Source organism: Catharus ustulatus, chromosome 20 (assembly GCF_009819885.2).
Source record: "Catharus ustulatus isolate bCatUst1 chromosome 20, bCatUst1.pri.v2, whole genome shotgun sequence".
Taxonomy (NCBI): domain Eukaryota; kingdom Metazoa; phylum Chordata; class Aves; order Passeriformes; family Turdidae; genus Catharus; species Catharus ustulatus.
Window position 1 is genome coordinate 9,059,722 of NC_046240.1, and position 24,263 is coordinate 9,083,984.

Consider the following 24,263-nt stretch of genomic DNA (forward strand, 5'->3'; position numbering starts at 1 on the left):
ATTCATTCACTGCCTTCTCCCCTTGCTCACAGTTTCTGCCATTGCCTTTGTGCCTGGCTCGTCAATCACAGGATCAGAGACTGGCACCTCTCTCCTTCCATTCATCACTTCCCCATTTGCCTTCAGCACTCAGCATCATTAATTTATCAAGTCTCATTCCCTTCAACTCCCACGGCTACTTTAAGTGTGACAGAGCATGGTCTTGTGCTATTATTTTTATTTTTTTTACATATTTCCTGTCAGGCAAAACAAATGAGGCTACTCTGCAGCAGGAACACAACATCCAGAAAAAATCTGTTATCAGAGTTAAAAAGAAGTTTAGGTACATGAAGTATAAACAAGCTCCATGCTTTTTATTATTATTATTGTTATTACTATTGCTATTATTATTATTATTATTATTAATGGGATAACCCCTGAAAGAACCCCAGAATTTTCCCTACACAGTTCTCACCTCTGTATTATATGAACTATCTGTAAAGCTCTATTAAAGCATTTTTATTACCACAGCAACAACACTTTTTTTCAAGAAGTTCTTCAGAAAAAGAATAAATTTTGAGCCTGTCAACCAGCAAAATAAATTGCCTAACAGAAAACAGCACCAGCCAGTTCAGCACAACCCAGTTAACTGATTAGTCAATGCCAGACACGGTGAAAATCTTCCCCAGAGTGATCTGGGCAGCCTCAAAGGACACAAACCTGTTCTTTGTGTGCCACGTCACATCCCCAGAGCAGGAGAAGGAATCCCTGTACCAGCATAGCCAGGGTTTTTCTTTAAAGGATTTTGCAGTTAATCACTGTTTTACACCCTCAAAAATAAATTCTAAAAAATGCAAAATAAAGATCTCTCATATTCTTTTTTAAATCAATAATAAAATAATTCCATTTGGAAGGCACTGAACTTTTTTCCCAGAGATTTTATATTATGCAACTGACAGTCCCCTACCAGCAAACCAGTCCATACCTATGTCTAAGAGAAAGAATTACAACAGGTTTGATCAAATATGGCATTTATCTGTGCAACAACCACCACTGAGCCACTTATTTCACAGATAAATACAGATGCCATGAGTCAAGATTTTATCTTCCTTATTATTTTTTGTATGACACTGCATTATAGATAAGAAAGAAAAAACACCTAAAGTCTCACCCTGCAAAAAGAACAATTCCCAAGTGCTCCATAAATAAAACTCATGCAGTTCTTGTGATGGAGAGGTATTAATTTGAAGTCCCACATCTGTGCACCTTTTATTTTCCTATTATATATGACATGGTTCCATTACTGCACTTCATCTGCAGCAGTGCTTTGTCTGCTTGTGATCCATGGGTGGTGAGGGAGGTTAATAAAACACAGATTTCAAACTGGACAAGTGACTTTATCCGAGCACTTGGCTGATCATTTTTCCTCTAGCCACCAGCTGCTCTGTCAATACATTCACCACTCATGTCTGACTTCTGCTCCAGAACCTTCTGAGTGAACAATTTCATTTTTTAGTCTGGCTTTAGCAGGTTTCAGCCCCAGCTACCAGCACAGATATCCTCAAGTGTCTCTTAAAATATGCAACCTGGTAGGACTTAATTTTATAATATGCCATAATTGAGAGATCTCAGTTTAGAAAACAGGTTATCTACTGAGCCAAGCTTTGATTTTACAGAGTAAAAGCAACCCACTTCTTGTAAAAGCATTGGTTCCCAACAAATACACAGAATGCAATTAACGTTTCTTTAATAAAGAAATAATTAAACATTTTCTTTTCTGCCTGCCCAAAGACTGTACTAAGCAAGTATATTAAACACAACAGAAAAAAGTTCTCATGTCTAATCAGACACAGTGAACCAGGTAAATACTTTTTAAAAATCAAAGCTTTCTCTGTTAAATAAAGAAATGTTGAATACATGGACTGAAATAAAGCCCAAAATATGAATGCTGAATGCTTGTGAATGAAGATTATATGTTTAAAACCTGCTCTGCAGAGAACTGTCTTTACATAAAATGCAGGTTAATAAATGAACAATGACAAAAGCTGTGGATGAAAAACACTACAGGAAAGTATTAATTAGTGTGGTGGCAATGAAAAAGAAACAAAAATCCTTAAACCTAAAGCTTGCTATAAAACTCCTTGATAAAACATGTATCTCTGCTCACATATTTCCAGTTTATCATGCCCACAGCATCATGGAATGGAGAGTTTACAGTAAGCAGTCAATCCAATAAAATGGTGATTTATTTTGGGAATATTGATAGAAACACAACCCCTCCATTCAGAGAGGGACATTTCTGTGTGGAGTCACTGAATGTGACAGGATTGTGTAGGGGGGAATATGGCAAAGGAGCAAGGAGCAGAAATAAGAGACAGTAAAACTGAAGCAGGAATTTGGAGATGGCACAGTGAGTGGTATGGGCAGAGCAGGTTCTCTTTGCACCATCCTATTGGTTTGCTTCTATAAATATATAAATACATAAAAATATATATATATGTATATATATCTCCTTTCCAAACCATTCCATGATTCTATGACATATCTGAGAATGCTGGATCAGATTGGAGCAATGATTATCTATCCCAAGCAGTCAGAACAAATTTTAAAAGCCACCATCCCACCCCTGATCTCTGAAGTTTTAAACCAGTGAAAAAAGAAACTTTCAGTGAATTAATGGGTGCCACACGACTCTGAAATCAGTATGCTGACAAGGAGAGACTCCCATTTTTGGGGCCTTATGATTCCTGAAGCAGACATCTGCTTCCAGATCCCTGGGGTTTTGAATTATTTTTAAACTCTGAACAAAGAACACTTAGTACCACATACTTCCAGTTTCACAGCTGGGTTATTTTAAGGAGACAAAAAACTTATTGAAATATATTTTTTTTTTATTTTGCAATATTTTATCTTGAAGTTATTAATCTGTCCCTTGAGAATTCAGGACCTCCTAGAACACTCATTTAAAATATTCAGTATCTTTCAAAGATACAATCTTCTCACATGGCCTTGAAATAAATGCCTGAAATATCTCATTGCAATAACCCAAATGGAGCCCTTGTTAAGGAAGGGATTTGGTTTCTTCTTGATTAGAGAATCACAGAATGTTCTGAGGTGGAAGGGCCCACAAGGATCTGACTCTAAAGGGATCAAACATAACCCTGGTGTTCCTGGCTCAACCAACTGAGATAATGTCAGAGACCAGAAACCTGATTCTCCAAATCTCCAACTGGAAAATGTTATTCCCATAAACATTTCCTGAGGCTGGGAAGCAAAGAGCTTTTATTTTCAGAGTGCTCTGTGAAGGCAGAGAGAGCTCTGCAGAACAGGGGTGCAGAACCAGCCTGAGTCAGGAGAGGGGAATTCTCTCCAGGCAGGACTCATTTCCCTGTGTCTAATTACCAGTTTATAAAATACCTGAGATAAAGGTCCTTCTATTGCAGATGTGCTGGCTGGGGAGTTTGGGGTGTCAGGCTGAGCCCCCTGGCTGGGGCTGCAGAGCCTCAGGGACTGCCCAAACCCAAACCCAAACTCCAACCCCAAACCAACCCCAAACCCAAACTCCAACCCAAACCCAAACCCAAACCCAAACCCAAACCCAAACCCAAACTCAAACCCAAACCCAAACTCAAACCCAAACCCCAACCCAAACCCAAACCCAACCCAAACCCAAACCCAAACCCAAACCCAAACTCAAACCCAAACTCCAACCCAAACCCAAACCCAAACCCAAACCCCAACCCAAACCCAAACCCAAACCCAACCCAAACCCAAACCCAAACTCAACCCCAACTCAAACCCAAACCCAAACCCAAACCAAACCCAAACCCAAACCCAAACCCAAACCCAAACCCCAACCCCAACCCAAACCCAAACCCAAACCCAACCCAAACCCAAACCCAAACTCAAACCCAAACCCAAACTCAACCCCAACTCAAACCCAAACCCAAACCCAAACCAAACCCAAACCCAAACCCAAACCCAAACCCAAACCAAACCCAAACCCAAACCCAAACCCAAACCCAAACCCAAACCCAAACCCAAACCCTGACTCATGGGGGAACATCAGGAGGACAAAGCAGCAGATGAAATCATTGTTCTGATGTGATTTAAGAGGAAAAGTCCAACCTGGAGGATACACTGAGTCTCCTGACATGACACAGGCTTTTTTCCTCCCAAAATCAGCCCCAAAATTAGAAATAAGAGACAGCAGCAGGAAATCCAGCAAAGCCACAACAAAACCTGGGCAAATATTGAAAGCCTGCTTTTGCATTTGCTAATGATTCATTACTGACTTGATGATTGTTTCAAAGTTCTTAATGAATTCAAACTCAATTTACTCACAGTAACAGAGAGCTTTAGTAAATTTACATCTTACATATTTACAATGGAATTAAACTTCCCTCTTTATTGCAGGATGACGAATTTTGTAGCTGTCTCCAACTTCAAATTGCTTAACAGATGCTCAGTCAGACTTCACTGAATCACCCAAATAGCCAGCAAAGATTATTGCTTGTTTTCTAAGGAGTTCTGCATCACAGAAAAGGATTTTTTCTTTTTTTTTCTTTTTTTTTTTCAGAATAATTCGATTCCTTTTACAAGATAATTAAAATGAATTTTAAAGAAAATTATGGAATATTATCTCACAGTCTCAGCATCTCAGGATATGATCACAGAGGATATTCTGGAAGCAGCAAGTTTATGCAAGGTCAGGGCAGTGAATATCCCAAAGGAAAACCCAACTCAGCAAAGCAGCACAGGGCACAAAGTGCTTTAGCCTCAACCATGCTATTAAAGAAATGTTTCCTTAAGACTGACAGTTCCTTAAGTTTGATGACGAGTTATTTACAACTAATTAATCTGAAAAATAAAAATTTTACTCTTTTCCATTTTTAACTCTCTCCTGGATGAACTATGAGGAACAGAAGTCTCAGGATCTCAGGGAATTCATTCCTGTTGACAAGACCTGAGCACGTTGCTGTGTTCACCAGTTCTCACTCCTCCCTCCTGCAAGGGAGCTCTGAACCCCATCAAAAGAAAATCTAAATGATTTGCCAAATAAAATGATTTTATCAACTGAGGAAAAGGTGGTCAACTTCTCAAAACTTCTGCCAGCCACTTAATGAAGACACTTTGGTAGCATCTCCTGCAGAGATTATTCCCAGCAAGAAATGGAACACCATCTGCATGGCCAGGGGAGGGGAACAGGGGCTTTTATTGAAGAGGAATTCCTGATCAGTGCTTCAGGATGAGGGCAGAGCCAGAGCTCAAAGGGGAAGCAAACAGAAATAATTGTGCTAAAAGCTGCATTGAGGAAAGCAAACAAACACTGACATGAACTAAAAGTATCAACGCCCTCTAAAGTGAAAGCTCTTTGATCACAATAGAAGAATCAAAAATCACATTTCATTTTGCACAGAGGAGAAAAGAACCATTTCATCTGGCCACCACAGTGAAGGCAGGTCATAACTTTTAAAAGCCATCAGCAGTCCCCCCACTTTACTGGCTTTATCTTCTGCAGTTTATCAAGAGAACATGCCCAGAAATCACTTTGTAGGAATAAAACTTAGGACACCACCCAAAGCATGGATGTACTGGAATAATTCAACGCCATTACAGAAGTTACCAAGGAAATACTTAAATATGTCAGGATTTTCACATCTCCCCATTCTGCATTTGTCAATTCAATACATTAGGAACATTTCTGTTGGCCAAGTAAAATATTCTGTGTGCAGTAAGAGCAGCTTTGTTATTGTGTGTGGAGAGCTGGTCCTTTCATCCTCACCTGCCCAAAGAGCTCTGAAAACAAACAAACAAACAAACAAACAAACAAACAAACAAACCAACCAACCAACCAACCAACCAACCAACCAACCAACCAACCAACCAACCAACCAACCAACCAACCAACCATCCAACCAACCAACCAACCAACCAACCAACCATCCAACCAACCAACCAACCAGGAAAGCCCCACAGCAGATCTAGAAAAGAATAAAAGCTGAGGGGAAATGCTCATTAAAGGAGGATGTCAAAAACTGCTTGGACTGGTTGTACTGCTCCTGTCCACCTGATTTACTCCACAGGGGTTTTAAATGGAAAGATGAACATTTTTTTTGTTCATTTTCATGTAGACTGGCATTTTCCCCCCAACTTTTTTCAAGCAGACAGCAAGTATTGTCTCAGGAGTTAACAAGTTATCTTGAAGGGACTCTGCAGACTAATAAAATGCTTTGAAGAGTATTAAGGAGGTCAATCTGTCCAATTTGTTTTAATTGAACTAGACACAGATGGTATATGGTTTAGTTTAATTAGGCTGTAGATAAAGAACATTTCAACTTGCCAGTGAAGGATAAATAGAAGCACATACTTGAAAATATATAAGGCTAAAACCTTTGCTGCATAACTGAGAAATTGGGGCAATTTCTATCACAGGATCAAAAGATGAGTCCTATTAAAAAAAAAATAAGGATAAACTTCACAAGGCCCTACATAAATGATGTGTAAATTGAGAAAATTGAAAAACAACCATTCTGACAAACATTTATTTACTACAAAAGTAATGCTGGTTCTTTCATTAAAGGGGCATAATACAATAAGGCACAGTAATCTATCACAAACTATAGTTACAATTAAATAGATTATTCTACCCATCCATTAAGGAGATCTAATTATGGAATATCATTAGCAAGGACATACTTCTTTTTTCCTTTGTTTTTTTTTATTACTACCTATTTGTTTTCTGTCTTTATTGACAGACTTCACTTCTAAATTATCATCTTTTAAGTCACAATGACATTAACAGTCTTTTAAAAACTAGCTATACTCAGATTTGCACAAGGCTGGGAAGACTGGAGAAATCCAGTTAAAGCTGTTTTCTCCAATCTGCTTTTTGAAATCATTATTCCAAGAACCTTTTTGAATCAACAGTTCCCTGCCACTGGCCTTATTTACAACTCCACCTCTTTTTAATCACAATGAATAAAACATATATAAAAGCTGCAAAGCTTATAAAAAAATAGATGGGGTGGCAGCAGAGCTCTGTATTTTAGGTAAAATAGATGGGGATGATGGGCACATTTATAACTGCAAATAAACTGCAGCAAATGCCCAGCTGATGGAGCTGACTGCAGGAACAGAGATCCCAGTTCTTCACCTGTAGAAGAAATTTCTCCTTGCTGTGTTTGTTTGAGTCTCCTAAATCCAAGGACTGTGGGAGGACACCCTAAACCCACAGCAGCGTCTCAAATTCCATTTCCTACTAAATGAACTATAAATTTTTTATCTGGTTTTATAGGCAGCACTCCCTATCATTTCTACAGCAGTTGGTGCCATCACCACCGAAGCCAGAGCTCTTCCTGCCTGGGATTTTGTAGGAAATGCACTGAACACTTTTGCATAATCAACAATAATCAATTTTCCTGAGGGCTCTGAGTGGAAGAGATGCAGTTCGGTTTATTTGGTATCTTTTTAGTTTTTCTTGCAGTTGTAAATCTCACATGCTCTTTATTTCTTCGTTAAAGAAACAGTTTAAATACCAAGTTTGTAAATCAAGCACAGTTCATTAAGCACCAAAGACTCCCACTGACTCAGATGCAAATTTTGTACTAATGTTAGAAATGCTTGGAAACCCACTGCTTCCCAGACCTTTCCCTGAATTTCTCTTAATTCTCCAGATTTCCAAAGCAGTACCTTGAATTCAGAACCTTCTGCAAAACTCAGCTGCTGGCCCGTGCAATCCAGAGCAGTTCACATTTTCACTGAGCTTTCCCTTGATAAACAAGTGATTTCTTAAAACTGGAATGCTGAGCCACATAACTTTCAGTACTGCAGGTGTTTTCCACCCAGGTATTTGTGGAACTGCAATGTTTTTAAAATAAATATATGCCATAAATACTTTTAGATATATGCTGATGTTTATGCACAAGTAGACCCACAAAAATCCAGTGCAAATAGCAAATATCTTGCATTTTAAACAGCACAGAACACCCTCACAAACTCCCACATCAGGTGTTGATGATTTATTAACCTAATTTTCAAAAGCACCAAGTGCCTCCTTGCAGCTCCTGTTGGCTCTGCTGGGGAACACAGATATTAATGAGCATGGAAAATGAACAATATCTGTGTGTGCCTGCCTGCATGGGCATGGATGAGGAATTCCACATCCCCTTTAGAGTAGGGCACATTTTGCCAAAAAGGCCTTAATTTAAAATAATAAATTCATATTCCAGATACCTTCATGCATGGTGTTCTCAGAAGGCAAAAATACCTGCTACTTATGAAACTTGATTTTTAATGTGGTCCTTTTGAACCCCAACTTCAGGAAATGTTTATTGTTTGGAAGGCTGCATTGATCTTTTATTGCAGTGAGTAACAACCCAAATTCTTGGAGAGTATTGGCAAAACAAGTGATGAACCTGAGGGAGGGGATGCTGGGACAGGAGCAGAGCAGCAGGAAAATGAAATGCAAGGACAGCTGAAGTGAGAGAAAATAAAATGCTGCTTTTCCCCTCATTTATTTTAGAACTACTTGAGAATAAACTTTTATTAGAGGAGCCATTTCTGGACTGTTCTGTCACTGAAGTGACTTGATTTAGATGCAGAGCTCCTCGAGAGGAGCCTGGAGGAGTTGGGGTCTGTGCTGGTGCTGTCTCCTCGTTTGACCCCAGGGCTCTGCTGCTGCCAAACACAAAGCTCTGGGAACCACTTTGATTTGATTTGAGCCTGTAAGATCAGTAAACAGCTGCACCTCCTCACAGAAGAGCAAAGGATTAGTCTGGAATGGGAGAAGAGAACATTTTCTACCCCTCTCTTCTGTAATGCGCTTCCAGCAAATTTAAAAAAAAATTTTTTTTAAAAAGTGTGTTTCTATTTCTCTTAATTCTACCTCTGTGTGGGCAGGTTTCTAAATAAAACATGTTAAATATAAACCCATTTGTGTTTGACCAAAGTTTTATTTATGGAGAGTCCCCTTTGTGCAGGAATATTGAACAAAGTCTGTTGATTGCAGAGTTCTTTTTATTTTCCTGAATGGTCCAATCATGCTCTTGGCACAGGAAGAGACAAGTGGCAGATGTTAAACAAAACTCTGAGGGATTTATACATTTCTCCTAAAAGTTACAGGACTGCTTTCATTTCTACTGGGTTTGGTTGTTTTTTTTTTACTATCCTTCTATGTTTTCTGGTTCTGCTTCTCCCCATGTTGAAATACAAAGTATTTTGATTCCTGTTCTATTTGGTATGGAAGCAGAATATTAACTTCACTCAATTTCAAAACTGACAACTGAATTTTAGTAGAACAAGATCAACATGACAAAAAAAAAAGCAACTAAAAACTTGAGAATAACCACAAAAATGAAAGCCTTTTGTTATTAAAATTCTTATTTTTCTTTCTCAGGGGAAGCAAAAAGCTTTTAATATAGTTTTAAAAAAGGGAATGTCATTAATATACATTGAGGAATGGGACCTAAGATTTAACAATCCAGCATCTCTACTCATAACTAGGTCAATCTGAAGGTACTAATACAGACCTTGGAAAATAAAAGTGGATTTTAACTAAGGGAGAATTTCACAAAGCTTTTTATTAGAAGGGATGCCCAGATTCTTCCTGCTGCATCATAAGATTGTAGAACTCAAATTATCTTTAATTAAATGCAAATAATTTTTGCAGGAAGGAAACAATAATTTGGGATAATCTCAGATTTCAAATGATTCTAGGGGAAAAAATATTCTAGAATAAAACCTGGGACAAAGCCATGAAGAACCTTCCCCTCAAACACTCCATGTATTTATGTAAAACCTATTTAACATGGGTTTGCTAAATATTCTTATGCCTGTCTGTTCCCAACTCCCCCAACCCTCACTGCTGCAGTCAGGTTGCTTTTTAGCCTATTTTTGGACAGGGTTTATCAGAATTTTTATACATCTCTACTTGTACAAACACACTAAAAGGAACCATTCCCTGGTGCTCTCTGGAATCCCTGTCCAATCAATCATAATTTGCTTTTCATTCCAAGAAATCAGCCTCTAAACCAGCACCTGCCTGTGATTTTCCAGGCTGCTTTTCCCACTGGAATGACCACAGTCCATCTGAAAGATGGAGGAAAAAGCTTTTTATTCCTTTGCACGTATTTTTTACCCAATCTCTAGCAACACAAAGACAAAGAAAGCTGACCCCATGGACTCCCAGTGTGTGATTTACAATTCCCATCGTTGTAATTAGACACCAAGTGCACAATTTAATGATAATAAAGCAATTAGGTGGATAGGAGAAAAGGCTATTTGCAGACCAAAGACAGATAATTTCTCATCTTATTATAACTTTTATTTAAAAAATGAAGACCTTAACATTCAGAAAATGTCTTTTCAGCAGATTATACAGAAATCACTTTAAAAAACTATGCTGTTTCTATTAAGTTTAGATTTAAGACTTTCTTTTTTATAAACTCTTTAATTAATGTCTCTGAAGTTAATAATTTACTACATTCTCCCTTGTCCTTCACTGCCAATAGGTTCTAACCTAAATAACTATAATAAGCAGCTTTCAAAAAACTCCAAATTTGGGCTTTTTTTCTTTCTTTTCTAAAAAAAAGAAAAAAAAGTAGCCAAAGCTATGCAGACACTTCTTACAACTATTTTTGTGGAGGCTTTTATCTCCTTTCTGGTCCGTTCTCTGCTGGTCTGATGCTCCTGTTGCCATAGAAACAGACCTGCAGGTGCTTTGATACAGATTACAATGGATTTCCCAACACTGAGACATTTCTTTCATCCTCAGTTCAGCAGGTACCCTTCTCATGGGGACAGCAAGGAAAAGGAATAAATCAATCTCTGACTCTTCCATCAATTAAGTTCTCATTAGCAGAATTTATGATATGCTTCTGCCTTTAGCTCATGAGCTCAGCACTGATCACTGGTACTTTAAGGACTGAGGTTCATTAATTACACAGGCCATGCCACAGTTAATTTATTTGCAAGGGAACAGCAAAAATCAAATTATGAAGGGGATCATGACTGGCATCGTGTTAACTTCAGCAGAAGCACCAAGGTTTGGTTTTTCAGCACAGGCAATGCCCTGCCTTAAAATCTGTTTGCATCAAGTTTCATTGGGCTGCTAGAAGCACCAGATCAATTGTAAAATGACAGAATATTAAGATAACACTTAATACATATTCCCTGTTGTCACTGGTCACTACAAGACAAATCTTATTTTACCCAAAGGCTGAAGAAAAACCTGGGAGTTATTTGGATCTCTTCAAGAGCATGACCCCATAAAGGACAGTGAAAATTAGTAGAAGGAAACCAAAGAAGGAAACCAAACTGTTCTTGCTCCTGATGCTTTCCCAGCACTGATGGATAAATGGAGCTCCATGGAGGAGGGTGGCAGTGGGGATGTCCCCACGTCCCCTCCCTGCTTTTCCTCTCTTTCTGCTCTCTTTACAGGGTCAAACCACCTCGATGAAAAGAGCTTTGCTCCTTCCCAAGAGTCCAAGCTGTTCTTTCCTCCCCACCCCCAAAGGAGCTGTGATTTATCACCAAGGCCACACCAACCCAGCAGAGATCAGCAAACTTCCCCCAGCCCCAGCAATTCCCAGGGATGGGGACACTCTGGTGACACATTAAAATCACTTGGAGCATATGGGATCTGCAGTGCTTTTCAAAATTAGCCCACTTGTTTTATTCCAAATTAAGATTGAATCTAATTTTGGTGCAAGAACTGCCACCTCAACAAACAGTGCTAAAAATTGCCAGCATTCTGCAAGGCTCGCTCAGTGGTCTGTCTGTGTCTCTTCTAGCTACTGAGTTCAGTGTGCCATAATCACTGTCTTTTATTTTAAATCCCACATAGCTGTGGGGGTGGAACCTGAGAGAAATGTCTATGGTGCATTTTACACATGGTAGCTCATGTAACAAAACAGATTATTAGTAATTCTTAGGCATTCTTTCCCCCTAAACCCAAATATCAGCACATTTACACAGAATTTAAAGATTGATACAACAGACTTTCACCAAGGGGAAATAAAAGCTGAATTGGAAATATTAAAACTCAACCCAGGTTCCACAAAACTCAAGATACTCCTAAAAATTGGAAAATTAGTGTTGTTGGAATGATGCCAACTTCAATTTGGGGAGTTATAAAGAGTTTTTATGTGAAAATCAGCACCCAGGAGTTGCTGCCACCACAACTGCACTCTATCCACAAAATTTCTTTTTACTATTGGGAATAACTTAGCTGTGAGTTCTCCTTTTATAGTCCCACTGCCTAATTGTTCTGCAGTGCTAACTTGTGAAAATCAGGGATAATTTTAGGTTCATCATTTATATACATTTCCTAACTGTCTGAGCAGAACACTTTTCAGTGTTTAACTCTTACCAGAACCACCTATGTTATATTAGATATTTTGGAAAGAAAAATGTAAAGTCTAACTTTTATGTTACAGCTATTCAGCACATGCACTGTTCTGGATTGGGAAAATAAAAATACATTCTTTATAAATAAAAAGCTATGAACTTTCAAATCTCAGAGGCTGTAACAAAATATGAACTGCACTCCCAGTGTCTCAGGCACAAACTGCATGAAGTGAGAGCCTGAAGGGCTGCAGTGGAAGATGTGAGAAATGTTCCTTTGGAGTCACACACTGTGCAGCAGCCACCCACCAAGGATTTCCCTCCTGTGGGGTGCTCAGGGAGAGGATTCACACAGCTCCTTTCAACACTGCAGGGAAAATGTTCCCATGCAGATGGACACAGAGCCAGTCTGGGTTACAGGGAAAAGGTGGGAATTACCAATAGTTATAAAATTTCATGAACCTGCTCCTTTGTAATTTAATTCTGGTTTTGCTGAGGAGTGTTCACTGTAGCTGAAAGACATTTCAGTTGCAATAAAAGGAGCCTGTGCTTTGATTTAGGAATAGAAAGTACACATGTTTTCTCAGGGGATGATTAATTCAAACACATTCCAGCACAAGAACTGCTTTCAGGTAAGCTGGGAAGCTCCTTGCAGCTACCTAAAAGAAAGCATTTAGGAGACAGTGCCACAAACTCCTCTGTCCAGGCAGGGATGGGCAATTCCACGAACTCTGTGAGCAGAACCCCTCCCAAAGCTGCAGGAAAATGAGCTCAATGTATACTCAGTGTGCACACAGCCCTTTTGGGCAGGTTTCCTTCTTTAATTTCTCTGCCCTCCATTAAAAACAATCTGACCTCTGCACTGATTCTGTTCAAACTGGAATTTCATTGTCAATATAACCACACTTAGCAATGAACCACTGGCACACAGCACCATTGAAAAAACCAATTCAAACATTGGAAATCCAAGCAACTTTCCCCCACAATTAAATTTTAGGGCTTTGAAGTCAAAACCATGAGTATAAAAGCTTTATTTCTTCATAAACTACTTTGGATACTCTGCAAAGATTCAGAATTGAAGGTAACCACAAGAAAGAAAATGCTCATTTTTCTAAGAAAAGTTATCTGGCTGTCCTGTAAAATTTGTTTTAAAGTACTTATGATAAATAACATAAAGAATAAAAATTTTCAGCTCCTTCCATGTCACTTACTGCATTGACTGCAGTTATGTTGATTTTGTTATCTTGGACATGATTTTGGGGAAAGGAAGTGATAATTTAGCAAGGAACATAATATTATGACAAAAGTTGTAATTCTTTTTTATTAAGAATATTACCTACTGCCTGCATCTAATAATGTCTGTTGCAAACAAAACCAATGTGATTAATAATTATCATAATTAGAAACCACAGACATACAAACACATTGAGTTGTTTCCTTAATCTGTAAATAGAGGGGGCTTTATATTTTCTCTGTTTAGGGTATGCAATGAAAAATTGCATCAGAGCTGTTTAAGAATCACTTTCAAAAATTCATACAGGCTTCTTTTCAAGAGAACATTTTTGTTGATCTGGCAAGCAGTGAACTATTTCTTGCCAGGTCTCCCTGCATTTGTGTATCTTTTGTGATGAAGCAAGAAGGTTTTCATCTTAATTAAAAAGAAAATATTTCTGGGACAAGATTGCCTATTACTCAAAATTCAGATTAGCAGTAAAACCCTCCCCCCAACCTTAGTGACATATGATTGGACTTGATGATCTTAAAGATCCTTTCTAATCTAAGTGATTCCATGATTCTATCATATTTTATCAAATTATGTTTGTTGCTGCTCCAGTCTCAAGATGTCCAACATTTACAACACTTCTTTTCCATTGTAAAAAACAGCTACAGAGTTAAAAGCAAATCAGACAAACCCTGCTGCTGCATTTCATTATCCTTGGAAAAAGACTGCAAAGCTTTCTGATTAAAATCCCTTTTAAACTAGTTCTACAGTAAATCTTAATATTGTGCTTCCAGTTACTGCCTGTTCTTCTCATCAGTTTGCTTTGGTTTTTGTAATTCCCTAGGCCAGTCAAGCAGCTCTCTTTTTCCACTCTGAAACCAGCCTCCTACATGTAAATATGATCTAGAAACATGATTAAATGCCAGTGGGGGAAATAAAATGGAAAAACAAAAAAAAAAAAAAGAAGAAAAATATTTCAGCGTTTCCTGGAACTGAACAGAAAAAGAAATCTGGTCAAGACACCTAAAACCTCCAGGGCAGACCAGTTATATTAATTTATTCTGGCTCAGTACAGAGGTGATTCTTCAAATCATTTCTCTCAGAGCCCCAGCCATCAGATGAGCAGCGTAATAGTGCAGCAAATGTGGACATCAACACTGAGCCTCAGGGCAAACCCAGCCCACTGCTGCACCCTGAACATCAGCATTTCTGAGTTAGAGTTTCCCACTGGTCCCCAGCACATGAATCTTTAAGGGTCAATTTTTCTCCACCCAGCTCTAGAATCACAGAGACCATAAAATGAAAATCACAGTGCAGCCTCACAGGGCTCATGTCCCATCTCCCCACAGAGGACTCAGGGAATATCCACAGCACTGTGGAGAGAAGGGAATCCCAAGGAAAAAAATCTTTATTTCCTCTATTGGCAGCCCCTTGCAGCAGCTCCCCATCACCACACCCAAAACTCTGCACTGTTGGAGTTATTTTTCCCTTGCCACAAGCTGCCCTTAAGAGACCTGTTCACAGTTTAATGGACAAAAAAATATTCAAAGATTGTGCTTTAAAGACCTGTAACACTTTAGTTTTTTTCCAAATTGCAAATGAAGAGCTGCAGAATTCTATATAAAACATCTCCCTGAAAAACAGAATAATAATTTCTGTCACATCTCTGCCTCTGCATCAGGGTGCACAACTGGTCAGCAGTGAGTTTCTGACGCACCAAAATCCTGCTTTAGTTTCTTCATAATCAGTTCATTATTTATTTTTTATTTCTGCTTTTTAATTGTTTTTTTTCTTCCTCTCATGAGGGATTTTTTTTGTTGTTGTAATAAATTGTGTCTTAACACAGAAATCTGAAATCCTGCACTCTAGAATTGCATTGTCCCCATAGCCAACCCCTGATGAAAACACCCAGCTCCTGCAGCATCCCACAGAGCCTCACATTCACACTGAGCTTTCAAATGTGCTTAAGATAATAAAGCTCCCAAAAAATTTCAGTATCAAGAGGAAAATTGACTTGGAAATTGAAATATGTCACCTGTGCCATCCCCAGGTTCAGTTACCCTGCAGGGATGAGAGGGCTTTGCTGTTTGATTTTACATAAGGACACATCTGGATCTTCCCACCCATTCTCTCCTAGGTTTAAGGACTAAAAACTCCCCAAGTACAGTCAGATTTCACATCCTTCCACTGTTCACTCACTCACTCACTCACTCACTCACTCACTCACTCACTCACTCACTCACTCACTCACTCACTCACTCTCATTTAAATTATTTTCACTTTTTCATTTCTATTTATTTAGCTCCTAATCCTCCCTTGGATTCTCTGTTATTATAATCTGAAAGGGAAATAGATCCAGAGGCCATGATCTCTGAGTTCTTGTGCACTCAAAGTCTTATAAACTTGTACTGAAAAACCTAATATAGTCAAACACTATTTTAAATTAATGCTTGAGGGTTTTTAATTTTATGCAGCATGTAATTAGGAACATTTTAATATACAACAAAGACACCTTCTGGTCACTGAATTCCATTAACAAAGAAAACAAATATTTAACTCAATATTCAAGAAACTGATGAATTATCCCTTAATACTGAACACATCTACACATTTTCTTCACATTTTCATTGCTCTTACATCTTTACACTGATTTACTCAAGTTTTAAGTATTTCACCTACGACTTCAAATAGTTTTAAGGACATGAAGCATCTTCCAAAACCAAGCACCTGACCTGGAGGTGATGCTTCCTGTGACTCTGGAGGGCACCAGCAGCAGGAGCTGTTAAATTCTACTCAACAGCATCACCACAAAGAGGTGGCCATGAAGAGAAGAGGAATAATTTCTGTTCAAACTCCAGAGAGCTGTTAGACAGCAGGAAAACAACTTGCAGAGCTCACACCCTGCCAAGTAATAAGGAAATGTAAAATTTTTTTGATTGTGTGACTTCTTGTTTCACTGAAAGAGGATATTGCTCCCCAGACACCATCACTGCAATGCCACTCAAGGATGAGCACTTTATTCCCAAGTATTATTTTCCTTTTGGCACAAACACAGGCATTTCAACCTCACATTTCAGCTACTCTGAGTAAAACAATAAGAGATTCATTTTAAGCTTTCCTCTTTTACACTCAGCTTTATTAAGGCATTGCTTTGGAAGGACTGTCTCATTTATATTAAAAGTACAGGGCACCATATTTTAACATTATTCTGATACACAACAATTATTAATATATAATGATTATAATTATTATAATTATTGCTCTGGAAAATTAATTTTATTAATGACAGTATTACTCTTACAATTAATGGAAAGGTTACACTGAAGCATTTGAGTACACAAATTAATTGTGCACCTGCACAAAGTAATTTAAACAAGGATGTTTTAATATTTAAAAATCTGCTAAATGTTATGATAAGCTTTATAGCACACTACATTTCAGAACAAAGCTTGTAGCAATTAGGATAGGAATAAGCTGTTGAATTGTAAAAGCGTTGAAATTATAGTCAAACATTTCAATAAATTAAAGTATAACATGCTATAATCCTCTTTGTGTAACAGTACCCACTAATGCAGCACAGTTTTAATAAAACATATTTATTTTCTGATTGCTTTTAATCTTCAAACTGTTTTTGAGCTATTGCTGCTGTGTAAATATTGAAAATGATCATTTGGTAACCCAAATAGAGAAACGAGGCATCAGGCTGATTTATTTAATCACTGAGGCCAAAATCCCAACTCACTAAATGCAGTCAGCAATACCAAAGCCCATTAAAAACCTGTCACAGATTTTGTCACCATGAAAAGATTGTCAGTAAAATTAAATGTTCTCACACACAAACATGTGCTCTCATTTCTGAACTTCAGGTGAACAACCTCAAAGGGCCATCTTATAAAATAATAAATAATCAAGGTCACTTTTAAGGGCCAAACCATTCATTATAGACTCAGCAGAGCTACTCATGAGTGTTACACTAAAACTCTCAATCAACAGTAACTTCCATTAATATCCTACATGACAACTGAGCACTAAGCTAAAACTAGATTTGGGTTATTCTCCTTAAGTAAATCAGAAATCATTTTGTGACTAGAAAATGTAGGTATATAGTTCATACCTACAAATCACTGTATGTAGGTAAGAACTATATCAGAGAACGAGGAATTCAGCAGATATTCTTTAATTGTTTAGATTTTTGCTAAAATTGTGGCCTCTTTGGGCCCAATAGGGGTTTTGCCATCAACAACCTCCAGGGATGAGAACATCACCCACACAGGGCTGAGCTGGGTTTCAGCCTCTCTGGAGCTCTTCAAATACACAACCCCCAGATCCCAAAACCTGCTTTAGCTGTTAAATTCCATGTACAGAGCCAACTGCAAAGCTTAAAGAAATCAGGAACTTTTAGAGAAACAAAGGTATGAAGAATGATTTTGGTTTCTTGCTCTTGCCTAAGGAGTGTTTTTTAATAAAGTCTGTATCATCTAAACAAGAAATATTGAACAGGGTAATTACAATTTTTTCTTCTGCACCTAAATAGAAATTATGTGAAATGTTTAAAAATTGAAGTTTTAAAAATTCTTCCCAGTTCTTCAACATTTCCCCATATTTAAATTTTAAAATGAGAGAACTTTTTAATATCTGAAATTTTCCAAGACCCCTTATGGCTTCTGCCCAGATATTGTTCACTGACCTCCTGGCTGGCATATTGAAACAATTCATGAGAAGCTCATTAAAACCTAGCAGGAAAATTCTTCTGGTGCATTTTATCAGAGGAGATAATAGCCTACAATCTAGAGCATGAATATGTGATAAGAAACAAAACAGAGCCATTCAGACAAAGAACACTTGGAATGTATTGTTCCCATAAGCAGATGTTAAATTACTTCACTGTAAAGTGGGATTTATAAAACCCAAAGAAATGTTATTTTTATGTGAACAAACGAGATCAGTTGATTATTTCAGCAGGGTGACACAAAGATCCTGCACATGTGTCTCACCACGCAGGCAGATGTGTTGAGAGGAAAAACTGGTTGTGGACCAAAAATGCTGCAGAAGTACTGACAGAGCAGGATGGAATGGGAGTATCCAGACTGCTAGACTAGCTCAAACATGAAAATAAAATAAAAACCCAATAAGCCAGCTGGCTCAAGATTAAATTGTCATTTAACTGCAGCTACAGATCCTCGTGTGCAGTGAGACAATGACCAGAGCCAGCTCAAAAGATGCACTTGGAGATAAGATAGATGCAAAGAAAGCTCAGAGAATCTTCAGCCTTTCTGGTAATTGTTAATGTCAAATAGATCCAACATAAAGGAAAGAAAATAAAATGCTGATTCATGGCTGGGTGAATGCCTCAGGGTTGTCACGTTCTGAGGATATTGCTCTTGCTCACACACTCAAGCTTACATTTCTTAACAAAAATAGATTTTTCAGTCCATAAACGCTCACTTCACAACTGCTAAAACCCACTTGGACTCAATTATGTGTCATGAAGAAGCCATTGATGCTGTTTGTAATCCACTCCCGTGGGTGTAGCAGCATCAATCTGAGAGAAGCAGTGTCTGAAATGTCAATGTACTCACATCAGTGTCGGGTCCCTTGTCAGCCCCAGGACAGGAGAAGGTAACGAACTCATGGCACCTCTTATGAACCACAAAACAGCAAACTGGCAAAAAAGGGGAAACAACAGTTAGAATGGTTGTGTGTTCCTTTTCTTTTTTTTTTTTTCTTTTTTTTTTTTTTTTTTTTGGTAACAAATATAAAATAAAACTTTAATATTTCACCTGTAAGTCAATAAAAGAAACCAGAGCCCCATGTGAAATAAAGACACAAGGCATCACACAAACACTGTGATTAAAGAGAGAAGCACTCACATTTAAAAACCAGGAGGCTCTACACAATGATAAATCTTTAATGCTGAGGACAGCCCACAGTGTTCAAATACAGTGTGGGATGAGCAGTTCTCCAAAACCCCATTTCCTGAATCTAAATCCTTCTCTGTCACAGGAACTGTCAGTGTGCATCCAGCAGGCAGAAGTGAGGAATGTGAAGCTGGAATGAAACCCATCCTTGGGTGTGGGATTTGTTCTCCTGCACGCCTGGGGAAGGTCTCCACGAAAATCCAAAATCTTTCCCAGTTAATTACTTCTGTGAGGCACCAGAGCTCTCTCTGAGTGAGGTTGTTGTAGAGAACAAAGTGTTCTCATAGCCCAGAATGGCAGGAGATAATGGGAAAAGAAAATTAGCTCCTGATTGCAATGTGAATCCCATTTAAAATTTATGAATGATCTGAAAGAACTTTTTCTTTCTGAGATAAAAAAGCTCCTGCCATGGGGTCGAGCCCACAGGTTGTCACACAGCATGGAACACACAAGTCCCTCCAAACCACATCAAAAGAACAATTTGCTTGAGGGTGCTTACTTTAAGAGTCACTATTCCAGCTTTTCACCCCCACTATGGGCTCTTTCATAATATTAAACTTAGTTCAGATATTTTGAAATTGGTCCACATTTCAACAAAAGAGACAATCAACATCTGAGATTAGAAAAGCCTTGTAATAAACCCCATCAAACAGTGAGTCAGGAGACTGTAATGAAATGATTTAAAAGTAATTCACAGTTTGTTTATAGGTAATGCACTCTCTGTATGCTTGAAATTTTGCATTTAAAACACATAAAAGCACACTATTTCCCAAATCTCACGAATAAAATAGATTTGAATTGCTTAACAACTGCTAACATTGAATTTCCTCAATTTCAGGGGAAAACGTATTAAATTATCTAAATTGTTCTAAAGAGCTCATTGCATGAGGCAACTTTAACACTTCTCTTTCTCATTTAAAATATGAATTTATTTCATAAATCAATAGTGAAGGGAGCTGTGGCCAGGTGCAGCTGTAGGTCACAGCCATGATCCCACTAATGCCAGGCTGGCCTCATTCCCACTCCTAAGTCTGCCTTTACAGAAGTCTAATCACCCTTCTCTCTCCCCCAGCTATTTTTCATCAGTATCCCATGCAAAAATTGTTTCCAACTGTTCTATTTCTGACGTGGCATATGTTTATTCTTTGGGCAGAGGGAATAAAGTGGGTTTTGCTCCACTGATTCCAGATTAGCTCTGCTGACTCCACTCGAGCCAGAGCTCTGGCTCAGTGGCTGCTGCCCACTTGGTTGTCTAGTTTGTTAATCAACCTAAATCCCAGTGAATCCTGCAATTATCATTTTGGTGGTTTGTTTTCTACCAACTGAAAGATCACTGCGTGGCAATTACCATTAATTTTACTTGCAGCTGAATCGTGTTTTACTTTCAGATTAAATTTTTGGTTCCAGATCTTCCAGTCTCAAGAACAAGACTGATTTGTGTTTTCAGGAATAAACCAGGTGCAAAAAGAATAAAAAAATAAAAATCTTGGTATAGCCTTCAGAAAATAAAGAAGTTAACTAATTACTTATGCAAAAGTTACAAAATATAATGTGATAATCAATGCAAAAGATCTGAGAAATATTATGGGAGTATCTGGAAATTTGTAGAATGGAGCTGCTTAACCAATGCCCGCCATTCCAATTAGGACCTTGGAGTGGTTGCTCCAGCTCTGCCTTTGTTCAGCAATGTGAGTAAGGAAAACTGAATATCTGGGCATCTGTTTTGGGCAGAATTTCTGAAACACCACAGTCACATCCAATGTGTGAGCTGACAGCCTCTCAGAGCGTGTGAAGGAATTCATTCAACCAGAGACAATGTCAACTTGCTTTTAATGTGATTTAAGCATCAAGATAAAGACGTGGGAAGAGGAGTGCCACTGTTTGCTCCAGCCTGTGAACTTTAGCTGTGAACTTCCCTGGAAATGATGCTCATCACACTGCAATGGAAAGGACAATTCAGCTGCCAGAGTAAGCAAACCACAGAGGATTTGTCCTTTGGGACTCAGGGCTACACCTCAAAGCTGAGTACTAAAGCTTTGATTTTCAGTGTTTCAGAACTCTCAAAACTGAATTTGTGTCCAGACTAATAACAGACTCCCTGATGTGGGCAACTCAACATGACAGGCTTATTCTCTTTCCTTTATTTCCCTTCTGTAATGGGTGACTTATCTCCAAAGAGCCTGGCTCCTGAACAGGTGACCCAGAAGCATCAGACCTGTCTCACCTTTTGAGAACAGTCAAAAGAGAACCAAACAGTTTGACATAGAAATAAACAATGCAATTCTCATGGAATCATAAATCCAAAGGGAAAAGAAAAAGTGCAACTGAAACATGTAATTTAACATCAAATTTTCATGTTGAAATCCAGCCATTGGAGTGTATTTTAGCATTTGTTGTTAGTGTTTTCTTTATTTCACAGAGCACAGATCTGGAGAACTCATGTAAAAATTTACTTAGTTCAGCTAAGTGCAAACGAAGTGTCATCTGCTTAAAATAACATGGTTTGCTGGGGTTTTTTTTTTAGGAATAGAGATGAAAAATAACCTCTCACTTGTTACTTGTTTTGAAAAGATGTTAAGAGCTTCACATCACTTACTGCAGCTGTTAAGAAGTCACATTATTTTCACCACCTTCATGTAATGAAAGTTGTATTGCACTGCTTTGCAGAGGCTGCCAGGAAATTTGTTCCTTTACACTTCACCACGAGCTGAAGTGAGCTGGCACACATTATGCAGAGTAGCTCGAGAGCAAAGTGGCATCTCGAGGCTGACAGCTAAAATTAAAAAGAAAATTATTGAGGTATTTTCATGTTTTGACAGGGTGATTTTGATCTGTGGTGTATATATAGAATCTGACTGTGAGTTTCCATGTTCTCCAGCTCTGGACTTGATGGAGCCAAGGGTTCCTTGCAGCCCAGGGAGGGATGCAGAGAACAAAACAGGGTTTGTGTTGCAAAACCAGAATAACTGCTCGCTCTCTGCTGGCATGTGGCTTCTCCCAGAGAGCAGAAAATGCCAACTGGGCAGCACAAAAAACCAGGGAAGGACATGAGAGGGAGCACTCAGTGCATTCTCAGAGCAAACAAGCTGAAGGTGCTTGACACAGCTTGTGGGATTTATGGTGCATAATGGAGGGCAATTCATTCCACCCAGCACTGCTCTGTCCAGGCACAGAACTGAGAAGAACATGTTGTTATCAATAATATATATATATGTAGTCATCACTTGGAGTTACAAGGCTCCTCTGCAAATTTCCAGCTTTATTCCAAACCGTGTGGAGTGAAAAGATTGTTGTGATATATGGTCGGGTGAGAGTTATCTGCTAAAAAATACTGCCACTAATGGCTTTCATATGTGACACAGATGGATGAGACCAAAGTGAAGCACTGCAATCATAAATAACAGAAATAGAAGCAATCTTCTCTATTAGATGATCTATAAAGAAGAAAAGCCATTGCTGAGCCCACACATCACTCAGCCATATGTCTGAAGAGCTCCACAACCACAAGCATTCCAAAGAACAAGGGGTAAAAAATACCAAGACTAAAGTCACATGCTTTACAATTGAGAACTATTAGAAAAGGTCAAGAGATTTATTTTTTTTTTAATCACTTGTAAACTCCCACTTTTGGAAGAAAAAGAACAGAGTAGGTGAGCTTTTCCATTAGATATTAATAGCTCTACTACACCACAGTATTTATTTATTCAGTAAAAGAAATTCAGCTGCAAAGCTAAAGGGCAGAGAGAATATATTTGCCAGGGTCCAACTGAACTGCCAGTTACCATCTACAGAGGAACCAGTGAGGCCTTTCCAAGTCATCTTTGACCCATTCTTGTAATCACAAAATTAAGGCTGGAAAAGAGCACCAAAAATCAAGTCCAACCTTGAAACATACATCACTATACCTAGTGACCAATAGTGAGTTGTCCCAACCCAAATGGTGAATGGATAACATTTTAACCAGTGTAGAAATCACATGTTTTCCTATCTAAACCATGTCATGCCATTATTGGGTGCCCCACACCAACAGGCACCATTTGTTTCCAGGTTTCAAGCATTGATTCTTCTTTGGGCAGCAAGAGGGAAATAACTCTGTGCACACTCAGGATTTGCTGTGGGGCTCCTGCTTTGGGGCTTTTAAATAAGAATTGATCCTGAACTGGACTAAGGAGTGACCACAGAAGTTCAGAAAGAATAAAACCCTCTCTGGGTTACGCTCAGAGGGTTCTAGAGCCCTTCAGAGTCTCTGCAGGAGTTTGGAGCAGGGAGTCATTGCCATGCTGATGTTTCACAAGCTTTGCATTCCCACAGAATTTCCCCCAGGGGCCCATATCTGTGGCTGGTTTGTGTTTTCAGCACAACACCAAGCAATGAATGAATGAATGAATGAATGGATGTGGCACATGGCACGTGTTAGATCATCCTAAGAGTAAATACAGCAATTACAATAAACACAAATAGGGTAGTACTTCAAAATAGACAAATCAATTAAATACCTACTACATTTGTTGTTTAAGTAAGTACTGTTTAAATAAGTTTACTAGGAATAGATAAACAAGAAGAGTAGCAATTAAGATATAGGATGTAAGCAATATTTGTCTTTTTCCTCTTCTGAACATATTATAACTTGTAAAAATACAATGAAAATCCCTTTTACATTGCATATAAACAAGGGTGTAGATTATAAAGCAAACACAAGTCACAAGCAGCCCTACCTTTGACTGCTACTGATGTACTGAATCCACTAAGAATTTTTGAAAACTAAATTACCCTAACTTTTCCAACATACATAATTTATA

The 24,263-nt window shown here is 38.4% G+C and overlaps 1 protein-coding gene across 2 annotated transcripts in view; it reads right to left on the minus strand.

Annotated features, from left to right (window-relative positions):
- Positions 1-24,263, minus strand: part of PRKCA (protein kinase C alpha) — a 141,858-nt gene that overhangs the window by 63,652 nt on the left and 53,943 nt on the right. For both annotated transcript variants that reach the window (XM_033076405.2, XM_033076406.2), the window contains exon 3: positions 19,126-19,208. In XM_033076405.2, coding sequence (XP_032932296.1) covers positions 19,126-19,208 — 83 coding nt within the window. The remainder of the gene's footprint in view (positions 1-19,125; positions 19,209-24,263) is intronic.